The 22,774-nt window shown below is 41.8% G+C and overlaps 3 protein-coding genes across 3 annotated transcripts in view; all 3 read right to left on the bottom strand.

Moving 5' to 3' along the window:
* The window catches only part of ANKAR (ankyrin and armadillo repeat containing), a 65,604-nt gene extending 64,124 nt beyond the window's left edge, over positions 1-1,480 (bottom strand). Inside the window, exon 1 of the mRNA XM_014852923.3 lies at positions 1,171-1,480. The gene's annotated coding sequence lies outside the window, so the exon portion shown is untranslated. The remainder of the gene's footprint in view (positions 1-1,170) is intronic.
* A 2,991-nt stretch (positions 1,481-4,471) lies between these two features.
* Positions 4,472-9,514, bottom strand: ASNSD1 (asparagine synthetase domain containing 1). The gene is made up of 3 exons (XM_014852919.3): positions 8,051-9,514; positions 7,581-7,762; positions 4,472-4,834 (listed from the first exon to the last, which is right to left on the bottom strand). The coding sequence occupies exons 1-3, from the start codon at positions 9,512-9,514 to the stop codon at positions 4,549-4,551; spliced, it is 1,932 nt and encodes a 643-aa protein (XP_014708405.1). The 3' UTR covers positions 4,472-4,548.
* On the bottom strand, positions 9,468-14,350 carry ASDURF (ASNSD1 upstream open reading frame). Its single transcript, XM_014852918.3, has 4 exons — positions 14,111-14,350; positions 12,277-12,330; positions 10,215-10,290; positions 9,468-9,606 (listed from the first exon to the last, which is right to left on the bottom strand). Exons 1-4 carry the CDS (start codon positions 14,198-14,200, stop codon positions 9,536-9,538), a joined length of 291 nt encoding a protein of 96 aa, XP_014708404.2. The 5' UTR covers positions 14,201-14,350; the 3' UTR covers positions 9,468-9,535.
* Between the last annotated feature and the right edge of the window lie 8,424 nt (positions 14,351-22,774).

Below are 22,774 nucleotides of genomic sequence, written 5' to 3'. Positions count from 1 at the left end.
TGTCTGTTCTCTGTATCTATGAGCTTGGGTTTTTTTTTTTAGATTCCTATATATTAAGGTCATACTGTATTTGCCTTTCTCTGTCTGACTTATTTTATTTAGAATAATGCCTCAAGGTCCGTCCATATCGTCGCATATGGCGAGATTTCATTCTTTTTTATGGCTAAGTAACATTCCATTGTAAATGTACACCACATTTTCTTTCTCCATTCATCCATCGACGGACACTTAGGTTGTTTCCATATCTTGGCTATTGCAAACAATGCTTCAGTGAACATGGGGGTGCATACATCTTTTCAAGTTAGTGGTTTTGTTTTCTTAGGATAAATACCCAGAAGTGGAATTGCTGGGATCATATGTAGTTCTATTACATTTTTCAATCTTAAACTAATTGCAGCGTAAGAAAGTTGAAATTTGATTTAAAACAATTAAAACTGTAAAGTCGTTAACATTAATCATGTCCTACTTTTCAACAGAAGTCAAAAGATACTAAGAAATATGTCAAAAAGAAATTTAAGTTTATATATGAGAAGCTACTGTTGCATACCTATTCTTTTTTGTTGGAGAGACTTTTTTGCATGTTTATTTTGTTTTTAGGGGTTTTTTTAAGCAAGAAAAGACTTGCTTAAAAGAAAAGGAAGGACAAGAAGTGCCTGCTTAACTTTCCATTTCTGTGCAACTGAATGCCTCCCTGTTCCTGGAATAACAATAACTATAACGACTATTCATTGAGCATCGACTATTTGCCTGGCTCTCTATACACAATATTTTATTTATTTCATTTAATTGTCCCCTTATACAGCAGCTCCCAAAATTTAGCTCGCATGAAATCACCTGGGGCCTGTTCAAACAGATTGCTGGACCCTACCCTGGAGTTTCTGATTCAATCGGTTGGAGTTAAGGCCAGAGAATTTGCAATTCTGAAAAGTTAGAGGCGATGCCGCTGCTGCTAATTCAGCAAGGCACTTTCTGAGAACCCAGCTCAGAGAGAGGCGTTGGTATCCCCGCTTTATGGACACAGAGATGGGGACTAAGAAGGCTGCAGAACGTGCCTAAGGTTTCACATCTTCAGAATCAGAAGCAACCCAAGTCTGTCCCTACTCAGGTCCAAGACCTGTGCCCACACGGACACGGGAGAGGGGAAAGCACAAGGAAAGGGAAGAAACCTACTTTGAAACGACTGTTTTCTTGTCTAGGACAGGGAAGCTGCGTCCACGCTGCTCCCCGGAGTATTCCTGGGGGCCGCGGACAGTAATCGTCTCCAGTGGCTTCTCGCTGGGCCGGACCCCACCGTGAGGAGCCCCGCTGCGCAGGAGGCGGGGAGCCGCCGCGGGGAGGTCCGAGCGGGGGTTTCCTGAGGCGAGGGCCTGGGGAGGCCTCCTTGCCGTCCGCGGCTCACGGCCAGGCCCGACCCACCGCCGCCCGGGCGCGGGACGAAGTCATTGGTCCCGGGGCCGCGCCCCAAGGGGCCCCTGTGCTCAGACCTTCCCCTACAGATGCCCCTCCCTCCCCAGGGAACTCAGTCCCACCTCCTGCTCCCTGCGCTGTGCTGCCCTCTTTCTACATTCAGGATTTGGCTCTGCGGAAACACAAAAACAGAGTGGCAGAGGCGAATGCGCCAGGCTGGGAGGTAGTCCTGAGTTGGAATCCCGCCGCCATCATTATTGCTTCATTCAACAAACGTGTATGGAACGCTTATTATGAGCCAGGCACTGTGCTAGGAGGTGGAGACCCTGGGCAACAGGGCAGACAATTAGACAGATGATCACACGACTATATTTAAACAGTATGATAGGTGTAAGATGTAATGGCAGCACATGAAGGAAAGCTAACCAAGACCAAGGACCGGGAAAGGCCGCCCTGAGGAAGTGATCTTTTAAGCTGAGCCTGGAAGATGAAAAAGAACTACCCAAGCGAAGAGTTGAAGTAGCTTTCCAGAGATAGGGAACCACAGGTGATGAACTGAGCTGAGAAGAAAGTTGAAATTTTTGAGAAAGTGAAGAAAACCTTGGATAGAGAACAAGAGAGATGTGGGCACAAAATTAGGCTGGAGTGGTAGGTGAAGGCCAGTTCATGCAGGCCGCTGGGTTAATGGTTTTGAACTTTATTCTAAAAGTTTATGGTGGGCTGGTGGCAGTAGAGGCAAGGTGCAGGCTGAGCGGTGGCAGTGGAGATGGAGAGCTGGGGATGGGTTTGAGAAGTAATGAGGTGGCCTATTGGTAACAGGTTAGATGGGGGTGGAGGGTTGAAAAAGGTGGTGGTCTAGGTGACACCCAAATTTCTGTCAGGAGCAGCAGAGGGTCATGGCAGGAGTGAGAGTTCAGCTGTGGACATGTTGACCTTGATGTACCTGTGAGAAAACCAAGTAGGGGTGTCAGATATGCCTTAGATATACAGGACTGCCTAAGAATGGCAACTTGGGTTAGATGTATACACTTGGGCAGGCTTAGGGTACTGAAGCCAGGGGAGTGGCTGAAGTCAAGAGAGAACAGAGAACAGTCGAGAACCCAGGATAGAGACCTGAGAAATTTAATATTTAAAGGTCAGATGGAGAGGGTGGTGTCCAAAAAGAAGACAGAGTGAGCAGTCAGGAAGGCAGGAGGAAAACCAAGATTGGTCTCAAAAGCCAAGAGAAGTGTCTCACGAATAAGGGAAGGGCCAACATCTTTGGATGCTGCTGTTAGGTCAAGGGAGGTGAGAACTGAAACTTCCACTGAATTTAGCAACATGGAGGTTTTTGGTGACTGTTTGGGGGGAGAATTTCTCTTACTCCAACCATGTCATTATTTTACCTGCTATAGAGGTACTGAATATTAGTAAATTTATGATTGCTGTACCAGGGCAAGGGATGTCAAAAAGACACTGCCTTCTTTAAGAGATTTGCATGTTTGTCCTTACAAACAATCTGTGTACATGCCTCTACTTAAAAGGTTTTTGTTCTGGTACTCAGATGGTTTGTTCTAAGTGTCTCAAATCTTGGGCAAGATTGTTCCTTTGTTTAAGGATTAACATAGAACTTCATCCCAGAGTTTACGGGATTGAATGGCCAGAAGCTTGTAAACAATCAGGCCCTCTGGGGACTGAAAAAAACACACACACACACAAACCACGCAGAGAGAGTATCCTGCTGGAGCAGATACCCTAGAGTTCAACTGACTAAATAGATGTAAAGCTCACGGAATAGTGCCGGGCACATGGTCAGCTCTATATAAATAATAGCTGTTTTTAGAATTAAACTATATTATTATTATAAAACTAGTGTTATATTCAACTCTATGGTGCTGGGCAAACCTCTTAGTTTATCTGCTCCTGATATGAGCAATGTCAATTTAGTGCTCAGGATCACACAGACACTTGAAGTTGTTTGCCTTCAGGTAGAGGGATGAGTTATTCGGGTAATATCTAAATCTGATTTGAACATTACATTTACCGGGGAATAAATTCAGGGCATGTGAAAGTCTTGCCAGGCTTGTCAGTATCCTAAAATTCCTTTCCTACTATGATTATGTCCAGATCCAAAAAGGGTGTCAGCCCTAATTGGGGATAGATCCCAGTGACCTGGGTATGGTGGACACAACTGAATAACGTGGGTGGATGTCAAGTTGGAGTGGAGTAGAGTGAAAAAGTGGAGAGGTGAGAGTGGATGGGAGGCGAGAGGTAAGCAGAGAAGATGTAGGACCAGGGACATGCATTTTAAATTGGTATAGACCAGAACATTTTAGATGATGATAGGAAGGATTCTACAGAGAGGAGGCTGAAGATACTGGAGAGAGAAGACCATAAGGTTCCTGAAAGGCAGGAAGGGTTGGGATACAGAGAACAAGTGGAGGCACAGCGTTTTGTTGGCTGGATCAACGCATTTCCCTTTCTAATGGCAAGAAGGGGGAAAAGGCTGGGGGTACCTACAGGTCAGTTAGAAGTTCTGGTGTTGGAAAGTGGGGGCAGTTCTTGGCCTGACGAATCTGATCTCTCTGTGAAAAGCCCATGTCAAGAGCTGAGAATGGGGCAATGAAGAAGAGGCTGGAGATTTGTGCGACAGGAGAATGTTTAAAACAGTCTTCAAAAGTTCTCAGAGTGGGCACATGAGCTGCCTAAAGAGATGTAATAGAAGCACCAAGTATTATTGCTCAGGAGTGTGAATCTAAAGCCAATTGTATAATTTCTCTAAACCTTAGTTCTCTTATCTGTTAAATAGGGCCCTGCCTAAACCAGGCCCCAGACAACAGCAATAACAAATTATTTCTGGATGTAGCCACCATGAAGAGTCAGTAAAAGCTGCCTTCTTTTAGTGTTGCTGGCAGGACACTACCATGTAAGAGCTCAAAACAATGTCAGTATTACAGTTTAAAATATTCAAGATGTTCTTTCAAATATAATCTCTCTCTCTCTCCAGTGTCAACTTGACTAAATTGGTTATAATAAACCATATAGTTAAGTAAAAAGCCACGTAATGAACTTTAAAACCACTACATTATACAATAATAAAGCAGCACAGTGTTTTATTTTTCTATTATCATCATTCAGTAAATGTTGTTACATTGTAAAATATTATGTTTTAGTCTCCTTTTCAATAGAAAGGTTTTCTAAGGAAATGACTTGGAGCCGTCCACATTTATCAGATGCCTTTTCATTATTCTTTTCCATTTTTGCAATTCTGGATCCAAACTGCATGGCACGTTTCGGCAGAAGAGCACACGCTGTTAGACCAAGTTCCACTGCTGCAAGACGCAAAATTAGTTTTTCACCAATTCCACGGGGTAAAGTCAAGTTTGCCTTTTCCCAAACTGGTAGGGAATTTAGAAAGGAGACAACACTTTCATCCAGGAAAGGAAATCTAAAATAAATAGATAAATATAACCAGTATAGAAAAATAAAATCAATGTGTTATGATTTTTTTTTTTACATTTTAGTCAACATGTTAAAATTTACAATAAAAAATTAATTTTGGGGAGGCACTACTTTGCTCAATTAAAATATTCTGGTTATTTACGCAATTTTACAGCTAAAATTCAATCACATTAGAAAGGTATTTCACAACACGTGACTGATTTTAATACATATGCTACAAAATAAATTTTGCCTCAATAGATAAATAAATTAAGTCTATGGTGTCAAGAAATAATTTCAAATTGTTTCTCAAGATATCCTTTGGGGATGCCTTGAAAACAAGCATGGTCTTCAGTGAATTATTCAGTCTCTGTCTGCTCTTTATCATGTCCAAAGAAACTGAACTTTAGGGATAGGAAACCAATATAGAAGGGCTCTACAATCTTGACCTTGTGAAACATTTACCAACGGTATCAAAATTGCTTCATTACACTTAAACATTTAAATGGTGACAAATCGGTGTAACAAAACAAAGTATGAGATTAAAAAAATAACCTTCTGGGGCTGGCCCAGGGCACAGTGGTTAAGTTCAAACATTCCACTTTGGCAGTCCAGGATTTGCTGGTTCGGATCCCAGGTGTGGACCTACACACTGCTTGTCAAGCCATGATGTGGTAGGTGTCCCACATAGAAAGCAGAGGAAGATGGGCATGGATGTTAGCTCAGGGACAGTCTTCCTCAGCAAAAAAAAAAGAGGAGGATTAGCAGCAGATGTTAGCTCAGGGCTAATCTTCCTGAAAAAAAAAAAGCAAACTTCTTGACCTTTTGGCTTCCCTAGTTCCGATAAAATTCTGTTCTCTTTTGTTTAACATACTTTAAGACTACCCCCCGAATTCATCAAAATGCAAATACAGTTACATTAGTGTTGTTTCATTACATTTTATTCTAGTTCAGAGCAATTGGAAGGGGTAAAGGTATTTGTTAAATGGAATATTTTATAAAAATGAATTAATTGTAAAAACAAATTAATTTACATATAATAATCTATTAAAATCTATTAAAAAGCAATCTATTATTACTGTTAATATGTATGCCAAAATACATAATAAATTGATTATTTAAATCTAGCCACCACAATGGCATTTGTTAAACCACAACTCTGTATTAGCTGTTTTAGACATTCTTCATATGTATTTCTACCTGAGGGCATCACACGGGGCCTGTAGAATTAGCCACTTTTTTTTTTTTTTTTTTTTTTAAAGATTTTTTTATTTTTTTCCTTTTTCTCCCCAAAGCCCCCCGGTACATAGTTGTATATTCTTCGTTGTGGGTCCTTCTAGCTGTGGCATGTGGGACGCTGCCTCAGCGTGGCCCGATGAGCAGCGCCATGTCCGCGCCCAGGACTCGAACCAACGAAACACTGGGCCGCCTGCAGCGGAGCGCGCGAACTCAACCACTCGGCCACGGGGCCAGCCCCAGAATTAGCCACTTTTAATGAATAAAATAAACCCCCTTTTCTCTGACCTAGCTGAAGAAATGGATTTAATTTCTCTTTCTCTCTCACACACACCCTTAAAAGAGAAAACATCTTACAGACTGCGTTGGGGCATTATTTATCTCATTATAAAGAAATTTTGAAAATTATGACAGAATAATGATACAGTAGACAAAACTGTGCACGTGTCAGAACTGGCAACCTAAGAATGACAAGTGCGCAAAGCAGCCACAGTTCAGTGGAAGGAGGACGACTGACGCAGAGGCAGCAGCAGTGGCGTCTCAGAGCAGGCGGGCCCGTGCAATAAACTGCCACTTACCAGATTAACCCACTTCAATAAATTTCTGCTTTTTCTAACTAAATGACACATCTTCCTTTTACCTTTAATGCTTTAAAAAGCAATGTTCAAGCACTTGTTTACTACCTTCAGACACACACTGTAGGTAAAAATAAATCCCCAAGATTAAAAAGAGAATATATGTAATGAAAGCGCCTTGATCTCTTTGAAGGTTCTGGGTAATCTGTAACATATGACTAAAACGTGTTTAAAAAACTTTCAACAGGGGCCAGCCCAGTGGCACAGTGGTTTAGTCTGTACACTCTGCTTCTGCCGCCCGGGGTTCGCTGGTTCGGATCCTGGACGCAGACCTACGCACCGCTTGTCAAGCCATGCTGTCGCAGGTGTCCCACATATAAAACACAGGAAGATGGGCACAAATGCTAGCTCAGGGCTTATCTTCATAAAAAAAAAAAAAAAAAGCCCAAAAACATTGAACAGACGGGAATCCAGTACTAGAACCACCACTTAAGTCAATATAGCTCTACACACACAGAAACGTCTTAGAGACAAAGCCAGGTTCCATAACATGGAGGAGACAGCCTGGGCACAGGGTCTACGCCCTTACTGGGAGGAAAGCAAACATTTAAAACGGAACAAACCCTTTAAATACCCTCTCTCAGCGTTTCACTACCTCAGTTTTACAGTCTTTTTCACTGTAGTCTTAAAAGCAATCACATCATGGTATCATCTCTGAAAATTACTGAAAAGGCATTTCCTGGAGAACGGGTTCTGGAAAACTGCTGCTCTGGATCCTCCGCAGCTTCGCTTCTGACTGACTGTTTGTAATAAAAGCCAAGATATTATTGCTGCCCTTCTTCATTTGAACAGTCTCCAAAAAAAAAAGGAACCTAAAAATCTCCTTTTAGAGTTCACTGTTTTTAAAAAATTACCCAGTAACACTCAGATAATTAAAATTACCTTGCTTCTTTTCCATGATCACCAATAACTCTGTCATCACGACCAAGATTTCTAGAAGAGATTCGACCCAGTTCCATCTCGAGCTCCTTATTCAATCCTTCCAGCCCATGAGTCTGAAAGCGAACGCGATGACGAGAATAGCCTGCAAGCTGCTCATCGGCACCAATTCCAGTCAGCACCGCCTAGAAAGGGCGAAAGAAAGCCACGTGAGAAGGGTTAGCTCCATCCAGTGAGGAAAGTAACTAAAGGCAAAGCTTAAAGAATTATCACCTCAAAGATAACATTTCCAGAGAAAAAACACAGGACAAAGTCACAAAATAGTAAAATATGCCCAATTTTTAAAAGTCATATATACAGTGTTATAGTTTAAATGGAACTAAAATATGCTATATTCTGGCAACCTAAATGGTAAAAGCTTTAAGGTTAACATTAGGTCTCAAATTCTTCCGAGCAGAAACCCCGGGCCATACCTTTGCCGTGCTCTGATACGATCTCACTCCATCCTGGGTCACTAACCGACCAATTCCTCTAGAAGCGAACCACACTGCACAGCCAATGCTATCATCCAATACCGTATCCAAGGGCTGAATTAAATGGCATATTCGAGTTGTTCTGAAGTTTTGCAGTTCTTCCAGAGAAACATTAATTTCAACAAAATTCCAAGTCCGGGAAGGGTTAGCGGCCTGCAGCTCCTTCAGCCCCGCTCGCCCTGTGATCCGATCCGGTACCCTGAACTGTTTATCAGGACTAGCAGCAGCAGCAGGAGCAACATTTTTAGAGGATTCTTCAGAAGGTATTTCACAACGATTTTCCTGTTTTCCACTTTTTTTGTTAAAACTAGTTGGTATGGTCTTTTCTTTAGTCATGAAAGCCACATTGAGAAGATCAATTGGTTCATCTAAAGGAATGTGACGGTCAGCAAGGGTTGCGATAACCATGGAATCAATACCCCCAGAAAACAGGATTGCAACATTTGCTTTCCTATCACAAGTTTTGGAAACTTCACTTGGTGTCAGGTTTTCATCCCTAGGTAAATTCAAGACACGTCTCTTGACTGCGATACTCAGGACATCGATGAACTGGTGAACTATTTCCTTCCTGCGTCCATCAGTAAGAAAGACCTCAAGGGTCTCTCTTGTCGGTGGGAGACAGGAAATGTTCCTACAGTGAATCTCAAATGGAGCCTGTGGCAACATCATATTTAAAGGAACGACAGGTTCTTCAAGACAGAGTTTGGCTTCATTTGCAATCACTGAGACAAATGTTTGCAAGTTTGCTGAAATTTGAGTCAGGCTATTAACACATTCTTTGATAACATTTTCCCTGGAAGTACATTTCCAAGGATACAATTTTAAAACTACAGATTTGGAAATGGAAGTAGACTTGAGGTCAATTTTGAAAATACCAGACGCTGGAACTTCCTGCCACTGACTGGTTGCTCCAGAGGTTTGGGTGCCAACTGAAGAGAGGCAAAAACTCTTGCCCAGATTACTAAAATGCCAAAGTAAGCTCCGGCGACCAAAAAAATCCCTACCAAACCACAAATGATGACTAGATGCTTGATAATATATAAAAGACCACGGACCTTGGACTTGTGAGAAGAGTGACAAAACATCAGATTCATTCTCACAAGAGGAAAGATAATTAAACATTATTTGAGTATCATTCTCTTTAGCTTCAACCTTTATTCCACTAAAGACTTCTCCGTTCCACAGGAACACATTGCCTCTTTCATCTTCCACAGGCTGGGCAGTCAAAACACCTCTTAAGTGGAGGACATGACCAGAAAATAAACACTGGTAGTTAGTGTTAGACTTTAACAACTGCTTACTACTATTGGGTCCCCGTCGTTCAAGATTATACCGCAAATCCTCTTTCCAACCTTTGCTGAAACACTCAGCAGAAAAGCTTACAGAACAACAAATGCCGCACATTGTTCTGTGAAATCAAGTTGACTATTTCTTGATTTTGGTCTTCTCTAAGTTTTCTATTTCTTGGTATTCTTTTTTCAGCTCATCTAATATATCTGTGGGGGGAGGGGAGAAGAAATATTAAGTAAAATAAAAATTCTTGGACCTTTACCACGTAATTCATAGGGCAACATAGGCTATTTACCAAGACTAAACCACTTGAGTATATGCACCGCGTTAGTGTGAACAGTAATTTACAACAAGCTTCTAATGACGGAAGTTTACCTCGTAGGAAAATAGTTTCTGCTTATCTCATGGTTATTCTGGCCCTGGCACAGGGCTACGCATTATATATATATACCATCTTATTTAAATCTCACAATTCTTTGGAGGCTCAAAGTAATTCACTCAAAGTCACAAAGGTAGAAAGTGGTAGAACAGTTTTTCATACCTAGATCTGTCTAAGACTCCAAACACGTTAATAATTACTGCTTTCTAAATGCATCTTATGTACTTTTAATTGCTTTTATTTTTACTGTAGACTCATCTTTGGAAGGCTTAGTGGAAGAAAAACCACTGCATTAATTTTATTAACTGGTACACCACCCAATATATTTAAACATTCAGATATAGATAGTATAATTCAGGCGCTACCATAAATTTCTACAGAAAGCCTACAAAAGACTTTCTGTGTGTTTCCAAATAATATACCAAAGAAACTTACTTTTGCTTTCAGAAAGCATTTCTGTTCGGTCTGCAAGAAAGAATATGTTGCTGTTCTGTTGCTGCCTATACACTTTCTGCAAAACATAATTAGGCTAATATCACGATTTGATCGAAAAAGTAGATGTCCAAACTCTGAACCGTGTTATTGCTTATTCTTGAACTTTAGTAACGTGCTCAGAACAATCCCTTAGCAAATGCAGATAAATAAACGAAAGTCATCTATTACCCCACCATCTAGAAACTGCTACTGTTAACACTGAGGTGAACCTCTTCTCTCTCTATAGCACATACTACAATACAGTTCCTATTTAACAAAAAAGGCTGCTCCTATAACTATAGACTTATAATTTGCTTTTATCAATGAACATTATATTGAGAATACTGTTTCTCAGTAGTGTTCTTTTGCAACGTTACTATATGAGTATAACATATTACAGTTTATTTGGTGAGTTCTCAAGTTTTAGACAGTTGTCACCAACTTTTCACTACTAGGAATCAACATTGTGATGAACACCTGTGAAACTAAATCTTTGTGCATTCCCATGATTCTCTCCTAAGTATTAATTCCTAGAAATGGAACTGCTGGGTCAAAGTGTTACAAAGTTTTAAGGCTTCAATAAGACATTCTGCCAATTTTCCCTCTAGAAAATTTGTATTAATTATGCCTTAATTTCTAATATTCCACAAGTGACAGTATCAGAAATGTCTGACTTGTCAGTTACCAAATTATCTCTTTTTTAAAGATTGACACCTAACATCTGTTGTCAATCTCTTTTTTTCTTCTTCTTCTTCTCCAAAGCCCCTCAATATATAGTTGCATATTCGAGTTGTGAGTGCCCCTGGTTGCGCTATGTGGGACATTGCCTCAGAATGGCCTGATGAGTGATGCCATGTCAGCACCTAGGATCTGAACTGGCGAAACCCTGGGCCACCGAAGTGGAGTGCGTGAACTTAACCACTCAGCCATGGGGCCGGGCCCCTCAAATTATCTTTAAAATGCTTTAAAGGGCTCAAAATCATTTCTTCCTGACCTTAAAATGTAATTATTGGGGCCAGCTCCATGGTCTGGTGGTTAAGTTCAGCATGTGGGTTCATGGGTTCAGATCCCAGGCATGGATGCACACTTCCTGGCAGCCATGCTGTGGCAGTGTCCCACATATAAAATAGAGAAAAATGGCAGAGATGTTAGTTCAGGGCTAATCTTGCTCAGCAAAAAAAAAAAAAAAAAAAAAAAAAGGAAGTAATTTTTGATAATATAACTACACATGAAGCAGTAGCTTGCTTGTTATGAATACATTAGTGGAAATGGCATTACGTAATTATGCTAAATACTTGGAAGATTTGTAAAACACTTTTGGGGGGGAAGTATTTATCCTTTTTGTTTTTTCAACAATTACCCACATTCATTTAAAGAAACAGTTCCTCTCTTCTCAATATAAAACTCATTTCAAAAGAAAACACCAAATTCCAGTATAAAGTAAATAACATTATTGATTATAGCTCAAAGACACCATACTACAATCTGTATCATTTGATTCAAAGGTAATGTGAATTGCACATGATGGAGAAAAGATATCATCAACTATGATTAATTTACAGATATCTATATGATATATATATCTATAAAATCTTGGATGCTTTTCGCTGTTGCAATTTAACTAAAAAGATGCTGAAATCTTTTAAGTTTTTTTCACTTTTATTTATTTATTTTGAGGAAGATTAGCCCTGAGCTAACATCTGCTGCCAATCCTCCTCTTTTTGCTGAGGAAGACTGGCCCTGAGCCAACATCTGTGCCCATCTTCCTCCACTTTATACATGGGATGCTTAACACAGCACAGCTTGCCAAGTGGTGCCATGTCCACACCCGGGATCCAAACTGGGGAACCCTGGGCCACTGAAGCAGAACGTGCAAACTTAACTGCTGCGCCACCGGGCCGGCCCCTGAAATCTTGTAAGTTTTAATATAAATATAAATCATATGATTCTTATAACTTCACTATATAGTTAATAAGGTATAATGAAACCTCCCACATACTATTCAGTTACTCTAATAACTCACCCTGTTCTTCTTCAGGTTAGAAAGTTCATCCACAACAATTTTTTGTTCTTTAATCTATTGAAATAAAGAAAAACATCTTAAACCAGAGGTTTTCAAAGTATGCTCAGTGAGGGCCCTTTAAAATTAGAGATGGGATAAGGGGCTATAAGGGGCAGTCTGTGACTTCCGAGACTCCCTTCAACCACAGTCTGTGTGGGGGTGCAGGTGGGGCAAAGTTGGAGGAGGAAACAGTGATCAGACTTGTCAAGGGTTAGCCAGCCCACTGAGCCCAGCCAGGGAGTCTGGCGTCGGTAACCAGCATCCAGGCAAGGGCCGAAGTTACTAAACAAGGTTTATACCTTTTATTTAAAATAAACAAGATGCACCAAAAGTAATACTAGTTTTTCAATGATTTCTTTTATGTTTTAGCTTTTTTTGGGGAAAAAACCCAAAAAACAACCAGCAAATGGAGTGAGGGGTTAGTTACTTTTTTCCCCACAAACAGCAATGCTTTTCACGATTTATGTACTAAACGGTGCAGCCAGACATTCAGAACCAGCAAGTAGTACTAAATGCCTACCTGGGGCAGGAAGACCCATCACTTTCCATGTTTGCTTCATTCCCCTTTGTATCTCAAAGACCAGCACAATGCTGGCACTGCTCAACTAGGCCTCACTTTTCATTAGTAGGAGAGAGCTCAACTAAGCGGAAACTAAGTTTTTTTCCAACTCTTTTCAGTAAAGGTCGTTATTCTTTGAACGTGCCTGATTACATAGTGTCAACAGTGCCTCTAAAAGCAGTTTTTATAATCTTTGTCTTACCTCACATGCCTCAGGGATCTGTCATACATCAGTCTAAGTGGCTTGCTATGGTGGTATCCAGAGTGGGCTATGCGGGGTTTGAAAATTCACCCCCCAGAAGAGTGTACCCTTGTGTCTCTCCAGTTGACAGGGCAGTGACTGACTAGATTGAGTCGCATTCCATAACCGAATGTATAACCTCCTTGAGAGCTATGTTTGAACACTGCTTTCCCATTCACTTTAGGAATGTCTGGTATACATTTCACTTTACTTCAAACAATGAAACTGTGATAAGAGGGATTAGACTCTTGCCCAAAATGTCACTGTTAGTTTGGGACAGAGCCAAAGTAGACTGTAGGACATCTAATACCTGAATAGCTATAACCATCCCCGTCTCCAATATATTTTTAAAGGTTTTGTCTTTTTATGGCAGTTAAGATCTATGTTATACTGGCTCCCCTCCCCCGCCTTTTTTGGGTGGAGGAGTGACGATCAAATACGAGTTTTAGGATCATTGCTCTGGCTAATGCGGAGGAAAGAATGGAAGAAGGTAACGATGGATGACAAGAGATCAGTTAGGTAGTCTTTGCGGGGTTCCCGACGGTGGACCACGGTGGCTGGTTTAGGATGGTGAGAGTGTACACGGTGAAAAAGCGACATATTTGAAATGAGCCTTAGAAGCAGAACCCATAGGACTTCGTGATGGACGTCAAGGATGGTTCCCAAGTCACTGGCCTGGACAACTGGATGGTTGGTGGCGACATTTCCTGAGATGGAGAGTATCGGCAGCGAATCTAGGGTGAGCAGTATTTCTAAAAGTTTAAAGAGTAGAGAGGAAAAATCCTAACCAAATCTCCGCCCCACTGCCACCTGGGTCTAATTTCGGGGCAAGCTTCAGGGTCTCCCTTAACTGTACCTGTCCAGTGCGACGAATAAAAAGAGTCAAGGAGTTGGACAAAGCCGAGAGTGGTCCACGCGGCCCCGGCGACCTTCCCTGGGGCTGAGCGGCGCCCCGTCCCGAGCCTGCGGGCCCTCCCGCCTCGTGCCACACTCACCTTGCTGCTAAGATCCTCTTTGTGAGGGGCCGAGCTGTCAGTAGGCACCAGCCCGGCGCCGTCCTCCGGGAGCGCCCCCCGGCTGGGCATTTCCACGGAGCGAAGCACACCACTCACGCACAGCTTCGGCTGCCCCGCGGCCTTCAGCCGCCTCAGCCCCAGCGCATGCGCACTCCCAGCGGCCCCACCTCCTCGGTTCCCCTGCACCCTGGGTCCTACCAATAGGTTCTGCACACTCACTGGAGCGCCTGCGCAGTCCCAATCTCGCGTTGGAGCAGTTCTGCGCATGCGCACAGATGCTTAGGGCGCGCAAGAGCAGAACCTGGGTGTGAAATCTGAGAGTTTCCCGAACGGTCCCCTAGCGGATCAGAAGTGGAAACACTGCTGTGGTCTGTTCAGTCCCTCGCATCCAGTAGACTGTGAGTTATATGCGCCCCCCAGTGGTAAATATAAAGAAGAGAGGCGTGGTAGAAATACACTTAATATTTATTATCTAGGCAAGGATATGAAGCTAGGCACAGATTTAAGAGATATATTGTTGGCAACGGAGCTGTAGAGATTTGGTAAAGTTTTTGTTAACTTATTAGGGTTAAAAGATAAATACAGAATGCCCAGTTAAATATGCATTTCAGATAAATGAATGATTTTTCAGTGTATGTCCCATGCAATATTTGCAATATCTCGCTCCAATGAGAAAAATTATCCAAAACTTGTAAATAGGCAAGAGATTACTGAGTGTTCTTTCAGAGCTTTTCTGGGCTTGACTTTCTATTGACTGGGCTATTTTACAATTCTGTAGGGGCAGAGGTTAACTTACAGCTTTTTGTCTGACAGAGATGCAAGTAGTTTCTATCTGGTGAGCCAGATAACCCTGTAGGTTATGACTTGTTGTTCCGTAAGATATTAAGCAGTTTTATATCTAACTCTGCAATCCTATCCTAACATTTCTTTATTATATATGCCTAGCTTCTCACAATCTCTGGATTGGTCCTAACATCTTACCTGTTCCATCATTAATTAGAGTTGAATAAAAATTTGACATATGTTCATTTTATATTTGCATGAGAGACATTTTACATTTTTGAAAATTATGCTTTAATATAAGAAATCTCAAGGTTCCATGGATATACCCAAGTGGGCATACGTGATGAAGCCAAACTGTATAGCAAAAGAAGTGTACCTTATGGGTTAAGCCCAGGCATTTCTTTTATTGGTTCTTACAGTAAATCCAAAGTGATTATAGAACTGTTTACTGTCTTTTTTTTAAACTTTATTTATTTATAGATTTTAAAAAAATTTTTCCTTTTTCTCCCTAAAGTCCCCCAGTACATAGTTGTATATTTTAGTTGTGAATCCTTCTAGTTGTGGCATGTGGGACGCCGCCTCAGCGTGGCCCATTGAGTGGTGCAATGTCCGTGCCCAGGATTCGAACCGGTGAAACCCTGGGCCACCGAAGTGGAGCACACAAACTTAACCACTTGGCCACAGGGCCGACCCCTTTACTGTCTATTTTTAATTTTTACTTATTTTTAACAATTTTGTTTTTGTTTCTGATTTGTGCATGGCTCAGTTATTAAACATTGGTAGCAGCAATGATTGGGAATTTGGTTTTATGGTCTAACGATTTGGTGATACCTGTTGGATGATGGAGATCTAGTCTCTGTTAGAAGAGAGATGACAATGAATCAGTTTTTTAGTCTTTTTCTTTGTCCTTCGTGAGCTCAAATTAATTAAGAATTTTGTGCTCACTGGGGAGGAGAACAGCTTTTTGAGATAAGGGCTGGTGAGTTTTTGTGTTGACTTTCAACCTGGGATTGAGGTGGTAAAGCTGGAGCTATAAGCTCTCTGTGTGTCTACAGTTTAGGATAGCTTTGGTATCTTGCTATGTGAATGTAAAATGTTTTCATGCTTCTGGAGGGTATTGATGAATTCCATTGTAATGTCTCTTAAATTAAAGGAACTCTGTTTCTCTGTTTTGATTGGTCTGTAGACATACATATGCACTTGTGTAAATCCACAAGTTTAAAAAAAGCCCAGAATTTCTAATACTTTAAGTGTGCTAGACTTTCAAGAAAAAAAGTCCTTCTTATAAAAACTGCTGTCCTAGAAACATTTGAAGAATCCAAATTTATGTAATTAAGGCGAGTCTTTGGGGAAATCAGGATGGATTAATAATTTTGGTTTAAGAAAGAAAAGGCAATTATATGTCTTTTCTATGATTTATCAATGTTAAGTAAAATACAGGTACTTTTTTATGACATTTAGATTTGTTCTCTCATGAAGAGATTAGCTAATCTGAATTTCCTGAGCTCTGTATATTGGTTTACTGATTAAATAAGCTAGCATTACTGCTCCGGAAAATTTAAGGTTATGAAAAATGTAAATATGCGTTCACTAAAATGAGTAGTTATTCAGATGAACTTTTTAGATCAACAGTAATTATGTTTTGTATCACATAAGTTTAAACATTTCCAAAATCCTTAGGTAATTAAAACTTTGAGATAATATTAAATTGAGTTAATTAATGATTAATTGTTAGATAACTAGGTAATTTATTTTTAAAAGTTGAATCCTGAAACACTGATTAATGAGAGCATAATTTTAAGTTTATATACTTTTGCTTCTTGTTTTTATATGCCATAGGATAGCTGTTCTTTTCGGTTGTGTTAATGGACGTGTTCATTTTTGCCACTTTCAGAAGGTGTAAAGGGAATGTGTGTGGCTGTAGACAGTTGTGTTATATGTACTTATGAGCTTTATTTATCTGCTAAAATGCTTGCATATGACAATTCTTAATTATCTGCCTCCAGTTCTTTCTGTGAAACAGAAGTTATCAAATTGGTTAAAAGTTACAACTAATATGAGTGGCTAAAATCATTTTAGGGGCAAGAATAACAGAGAATGCAAGGTAATGAGACGAGTCTTGTTTTGCAAAGAAAAAGAGAGTTCTAGAGTAAAGTATCACTGTGTTCCAGAATATAAAAAAGCACAGCGAAAGAGGAAACTTGAGGAAGGATAGCAAATTGGAGAAGGTTTGATGAAAGTGGATTTTATTTGCCTTGATTTATAATACGTGACCCTGAAAAGAAACTGAAATACGTTAAGACTTTGGCAAAGTACATTCAGTTTTGAAGGCTTATTCACAAGATAATTGTTTTTTAAAAACTTTACTGCCAAATATTGTGTTAATTAAAAACTAAAATTTGGCATTCAGGTAACCCATCTCCTGGCTCCATTCGCCAAAACCTTTAGGGTTCGCTACAATTGAGCTGGTGGGAATAGGACTACATGTCTCCTGACACGGGGGATGTCACTTTAATTAGTGCTTGGAGGTGAAGGTGAGGCTTGTCTGTAAAGCTGAAGAGACTGAGCTTCCAGCATGTTAGTTTTCTTTGTATCCCACCTTCTATGGCAGTGGCTGGCAGAGTGGGAGCTCTGGTTAATGTTTGAATTGACTCTTTGATTCACGGTCATTTCCATTCTGAGTGGCTAGAAACACTGCTGATGGGTCTACACCTGTTAACCTCCTTTCAGGAGTGGGTTGTTGCTTATGGCTCTGCCTGGTTCTGATGTTTCTGTGTATTTACAGGGGCCCCTCAAGATGACATAACATTGCAAAGTGGTGATAATCATATTAGCATGGTGCTAAACTGTCTTCAAATTTCTTTCACATTTTATCTTATTTTTTCATGTTTATCCAATTGCTTCTATTTTCCCCTTCAGCTGCTATAATTCCTGTATTGCTTGAAGTCACGCTTTAGGGTTACCTGGTATCTTTTGTCTTGTCTAACTGGTTCACGACTGCCCATCTGCAGCCCCCCAAACCACTAACGAGGCTGTTCTTCCTTCTTTCATTTAAATCCATTGCTGTTGTGTAGCCTACTTAATAGGATAATTTCATGTTTATTAATGCTATTTATACTCTTCCTCTGATGCTGCATTCTTAATATATTCCTTTCTGTTTAACAATACATAGTTCACTGTTGACCATTTTATGGAAGCGATGTGTATTATTAGCCTGGCTTAAGGTTTTGAATGAGTAGTTCCCTCAACCACTGTTTTTCCTTGCTTTTTCAGTATACTCTAAAACAGATTTATTTCTAGCCACGTAAGTTTCCTCCTGTCTGTCCCAAATGAGTAGAATAGTGCTGTGATTCCCAAATATCAGTTATTAGGTGGGTGCCCTTCTCAGTATATTAAATCACCTGAAAATCTTGTTCAGGTACGTACAAATTTCTCAGTCCTTTCCCCGGATTTACTGAATCAGATCTTTGGGGATACCATACGATTGTTTGCTGCATAACATGGTGCTTACCATTTACCCTGTAACCAAAAAAAAATTTGGCTTCTACGTTTATTAGATTTTGGGTATCTCATTAACCTCCCAAACCCCAGTTTACTGATCTGTAAAATGGGAGTAATAATGTGCAGACCTCAAAGGGTTGTTATGAGGATTAAGTGAGTTAATATTTGTAGAGTGTTACAGCAGCTTCAGGCACATAGTAAGCACTATCTTTAAGTGTGTGTTAAATAGATACATCAGAAGCTCCCCCAGACGAGTTTGACACAAGCAAGGTTTATGAACCATTGGCATGGAAAGAACCAGGCTCTGAAATGCTTGGCCCATTTCTCATTGAAGATATGAGCTCTCGTCTGCTTCCACTGTTTCTCAACAGGACTAGGGCTGGAGGCACTTTTGGTTGTCACAATAACTGGATGGTTCTGTTAACGTTGATGGGGTAGGACTAACTGGGAGCCAATTGTAAAGAGACAGACTGACTCTTTTAAGAAGCCTAGACTAGCAGGTCACAGGGTGGTCTTAGCAATCAGACAGAACTGGAAATTGCATGTGGTGGGAGCTGGGATGGATTCTGGGACCAAATAAAGAGAAGGTAAAATCAAGGGAGAAGTAATATTGTAATCTAAGTAGGTGATTTGCATCAGGAATTCTGTCAGAGGTGTCAGGGCCCCAGATTTTGGGCTGGTGTATATATGCAGGGAGACTGCTGGGTTCTTATCACATGGGCCTTGTAGGGAGGAGGCAGAGTCTTAGCCCTCATCCGGAAGCACACCAGGCTGGTCTTGGTCCCTTAAGGGAAATGGCTGAGTCTCCAAGCACTGGGCTGGAGGTGGGAAAACTCCTTCTACCAGAAGTAAGATTGGTTCTGAAGCTTAGCTTCAGCTATGGAATTTGGAGATCAGGAGCTCCTGGCTCCTGCAGCCAACATCACCTTGGAGCTCTTGTGCAGGACAGGGACTAGGGTGAGGCAAATAAGGTGCCTAGAGTGCATAGTTTAAGGATGCACTCACTCTTAGGGTCCTGTGAGTGCCTCCTTAAATTTTCCACCATAGGTACCTCATACACCTTCTCTAGTCTCAGCCTTGCTCTTCTACCAACTGGATTTGAAGACTTCCTTTGTTCGTAGTTCTGTCTTACAGTCTAGTGGTCAGTGTGGCTTGTGAATGACACCAGGGAAAGATGCTTCATATACTGCCCATGTATCTTTACATATCCGACAGTTATGAAAATGGTTGATTAAAATGATCTTATCATCTTCTATAACTTCTGTCCTGTGGGTGCCTTAGTCCACCTCTTTCCTAAAGACTAAGGACGTGCTTAAAAGTTTTGGTCTACATTATTAAAGAAGCAAAATTAGACATAACCATCTCTGTGAGTTAGATTGCAGTGAATGGCTGAGTCAGTTAAATGAAGTTATGAAATGTTTAATATCTGAAGTGTTGCAAGGAGGGATTAGGCATTTAGATCCTTTTAAAACAATCAGAAATGTGTCCATCTGATTGCATCAACATGGAAAAATAAAGTCTAAATGGTGTATTAGTGATAGTTACATATTCAGATAATGTTTTTCTTTATAGAATGCCCTCGTTATAATACAGAGCTCTTCGTAGCTGGGTATTTTTATCCCCGTTCTGATTGTTAGCTATTAAAATTTTACAATGGTATTAATCAAAATATGTTTATGGCAACAATATAACTCTTTCATGTCTTGAATGTTTTTTCTTTGTGAATCAACTAGCCAGGAAAATGCTATTTGTTTTAGCACAGTGTAAGCAAGCAAGTTAGTTCCCTTTACCTGGGTTTGCTTGTAGGTTCTGTTGTTTGAGTGTTAAACGCATTGCTGTGCTGTGGTTATTGGCTTGCCCTTCTAAAACAAAACAAAACAAGACAACACATGGATATGTGTCTGTGGCTCCCAGTGATTTTATAGTGGAAGTTGAGTGCGCAAGACTGAGATTAAATTCTGGATGACCAAAGCCGTACTTATTGCTGGTTTAATGTCATCATTATAGGTGTGGCTGCCACTATAGTTGAGCCTGTGTGGTTGAGGCCTCTTGAAACAAGGGCCACAGGATAACTTTTGCAGAAGAAGGAATGCATCTACGGAGCAGGGGAAGAGGGAGGCGGGGAAAGAGTATGAAGTTGGGCAGTTAGAACTTGGCAGACGGTTTTGTTTGGAGAACCAGGAATTATCATCATACACTGGTGCTAGTATTTGAACTAATTGTGATTTTAGTTAGAGTCAAGTGGAAATACAACTAGGTAGAGTTCCCTATGAATATAATTGGGCTTTCTTCTGCAAGCTACGTGGTTTAAATAAAGTGTTTGGTTGAACTAAAGAAACTTTTATCTAGCCATGAAAATTTCTATCATGAGACTCCCAAGACCCTGAACTGTTTTTTCATTATTCAGATCAGGAATTCTTTTATTAATAAATTCTGTTTTCTTGAAAAACATAAACTATTTCATGCACTTCCTAAGCATAGTAACTTAAGCTTTATATTCCTTTTGATACACGAGGAAGGTTACATATTAAGGGAAGAACTAGAAAAGATCTGGTGGGCAAAAGGGTGTCCTTACTGGGAACTAAAGGCACTGAAACCAGCTATCTGAAGCTGATGTACTATTTTATAGCCCTTTATTAGAGTGATAAGTTCTGTTTCTGAACTCCACAGTATCTCAGTTTTTCTTCTTTACTTTTTATGCCTAGCTGTATTTGATTCTAAAATTATAATTTCTGATTAAAAGGCCTCATCATGAATGTTTATATGATTGCAGTTGATAAACTAAACAAAACACAACAGCATCAACAAAGATCCTATGGAATTCCATTGTTTCCTCTTCTGTATGGATAGGAAATTATTGAACACCCCAGGATAAGTAAATTCTTGTCTAAAAATGTGGAATCCTAGAGAGGAAGATCCAAGATGGCGCCGTGAGTAGTCCTCTTTGTCTCTCGCCCTTCAAGTCTACAATTATTTGGACACTTATCGCTTGGCAAAGGATATCCAGACAGCATCTCAGGACGTCTGAGATACCCACGCGACTAAACATCAGAAGGCGGACGGACTTTCCTCCAGGAGGATGTGGAAATAGGTGAAAACTCTCCGACCCCGACCGAGCAGCCTAGTACCCGCAAGCGGCTTTCTTCCAACGGACGCCCCCAGAGGATCTACACACATCTAGGGCAGGAGCGAGCACACAACAGAGGAGCGATGGTGGAAACAGGTGACCAGAACCCTACCTAAACCCCCCGCAATTACTCCTAAACGCAGAGGGAAACTTTGGAGTTGCACACCTGAGCCCGCGGGGAGAGTCTCTCCCCGCCATTGGCGGGGAGACCCCGCCTGGTGTTCGTGGCGCCCAGAGGGTCCCAGAGAGAGTCGCTGAGGGTACGGAGGTCTCCCAGCTGCCGTTGCCCTCCCTGTGGGAGTAGGGATTGCCGGAGATCTCGGAGAGGACCGGGGCTGGGGGAACTTTCAAAGGCTGGCTCTGCGACCCGGAGGGGAAGCCTTGGCGTTCCGCCCGGGAAGGAGACAAAACTCTCTGTCTGCCATTAGCAGAGGGGCCACGCCCAGCATTCACGGCTCCGGGAGAGGCCCGGGGAGAATCCCAGAGGACGGGGCGACCCCCAGCTGCCGTTGCCCACCCTGTGGGACTAGGGATTGCCGGAGATCTCGGAGAGGACCGGGGCTGGGGGAAGTTTCAAAGGCCGGCTCTGCGACCCGGAGGGGAAGTGCCGGAGTTCCGCCCGGACAGCAGACAAAACTCTCTGTCTGCCAATAGCAGAGGGGCCACGCCCAGCTTTCACGGCTCCGGGAGAGGCCTGGAGAGAATCCCAGAGGGTGGGGTGACCCCCAGCTGCCGTTGCCCACCCCATGGGACTAGGGATTGCCGGAGATCTCGGAGAGGACTGGGGCTGGGGTGAGTTCCAAAGTCCCAGCTTCGTAGCCTAGGGGGAAACCCTACAGGCTCACAGCAGCCTTAGGGAAAGCCTCTGCACAGCACCAGTAGAAGGCACCCAGCCGCCAGCCACAAGGCTGGAAGACCCCAGGGCAAAAGCAGCATAGCTAGGTGAACTAACCACAGACTGTAGAAGATGCCAATAGCTCTCCTGTGACCCATAGAGGACAAGTGAGATTTTGTGGGTGCCGACAGCAACGGAGTGACAAATATAAGTGATCCCACCCCTGGCCGCTGGAAAAGCCCATAACACCGTTGCAGACCCTAAGGAGAGAGCACATCTAGGTGGGCTGCAACAGTAGGCACCAGCAGCCTGAAGCCCCCCTGTGACGGCCCCCACGGCAGAGGAGGGAATCCAAAGGGCCACTGTGGCTACGAGGAGGGGCCCAGGCCCAGTTAGC

Source organism: Equus asinus, chromosome 4 (genome assembly GCF_041296235.1).
Source record: "Equus asinus isolate D_3611 breed Donkey chromosome 4, EquAss-T2T_v2, whole genome shotgun sequence".
In the NCBI taxonomy this organism is placed as follows: domain Eukaryota; kingdom Metazoa; phylum Chordata; class Mammalia; order Perissodactyla; family Equidae; genus Equus; species Equus asinus.
This window is presented reverse-complemented; position numbering and strand designations above follow the sequence as displayed.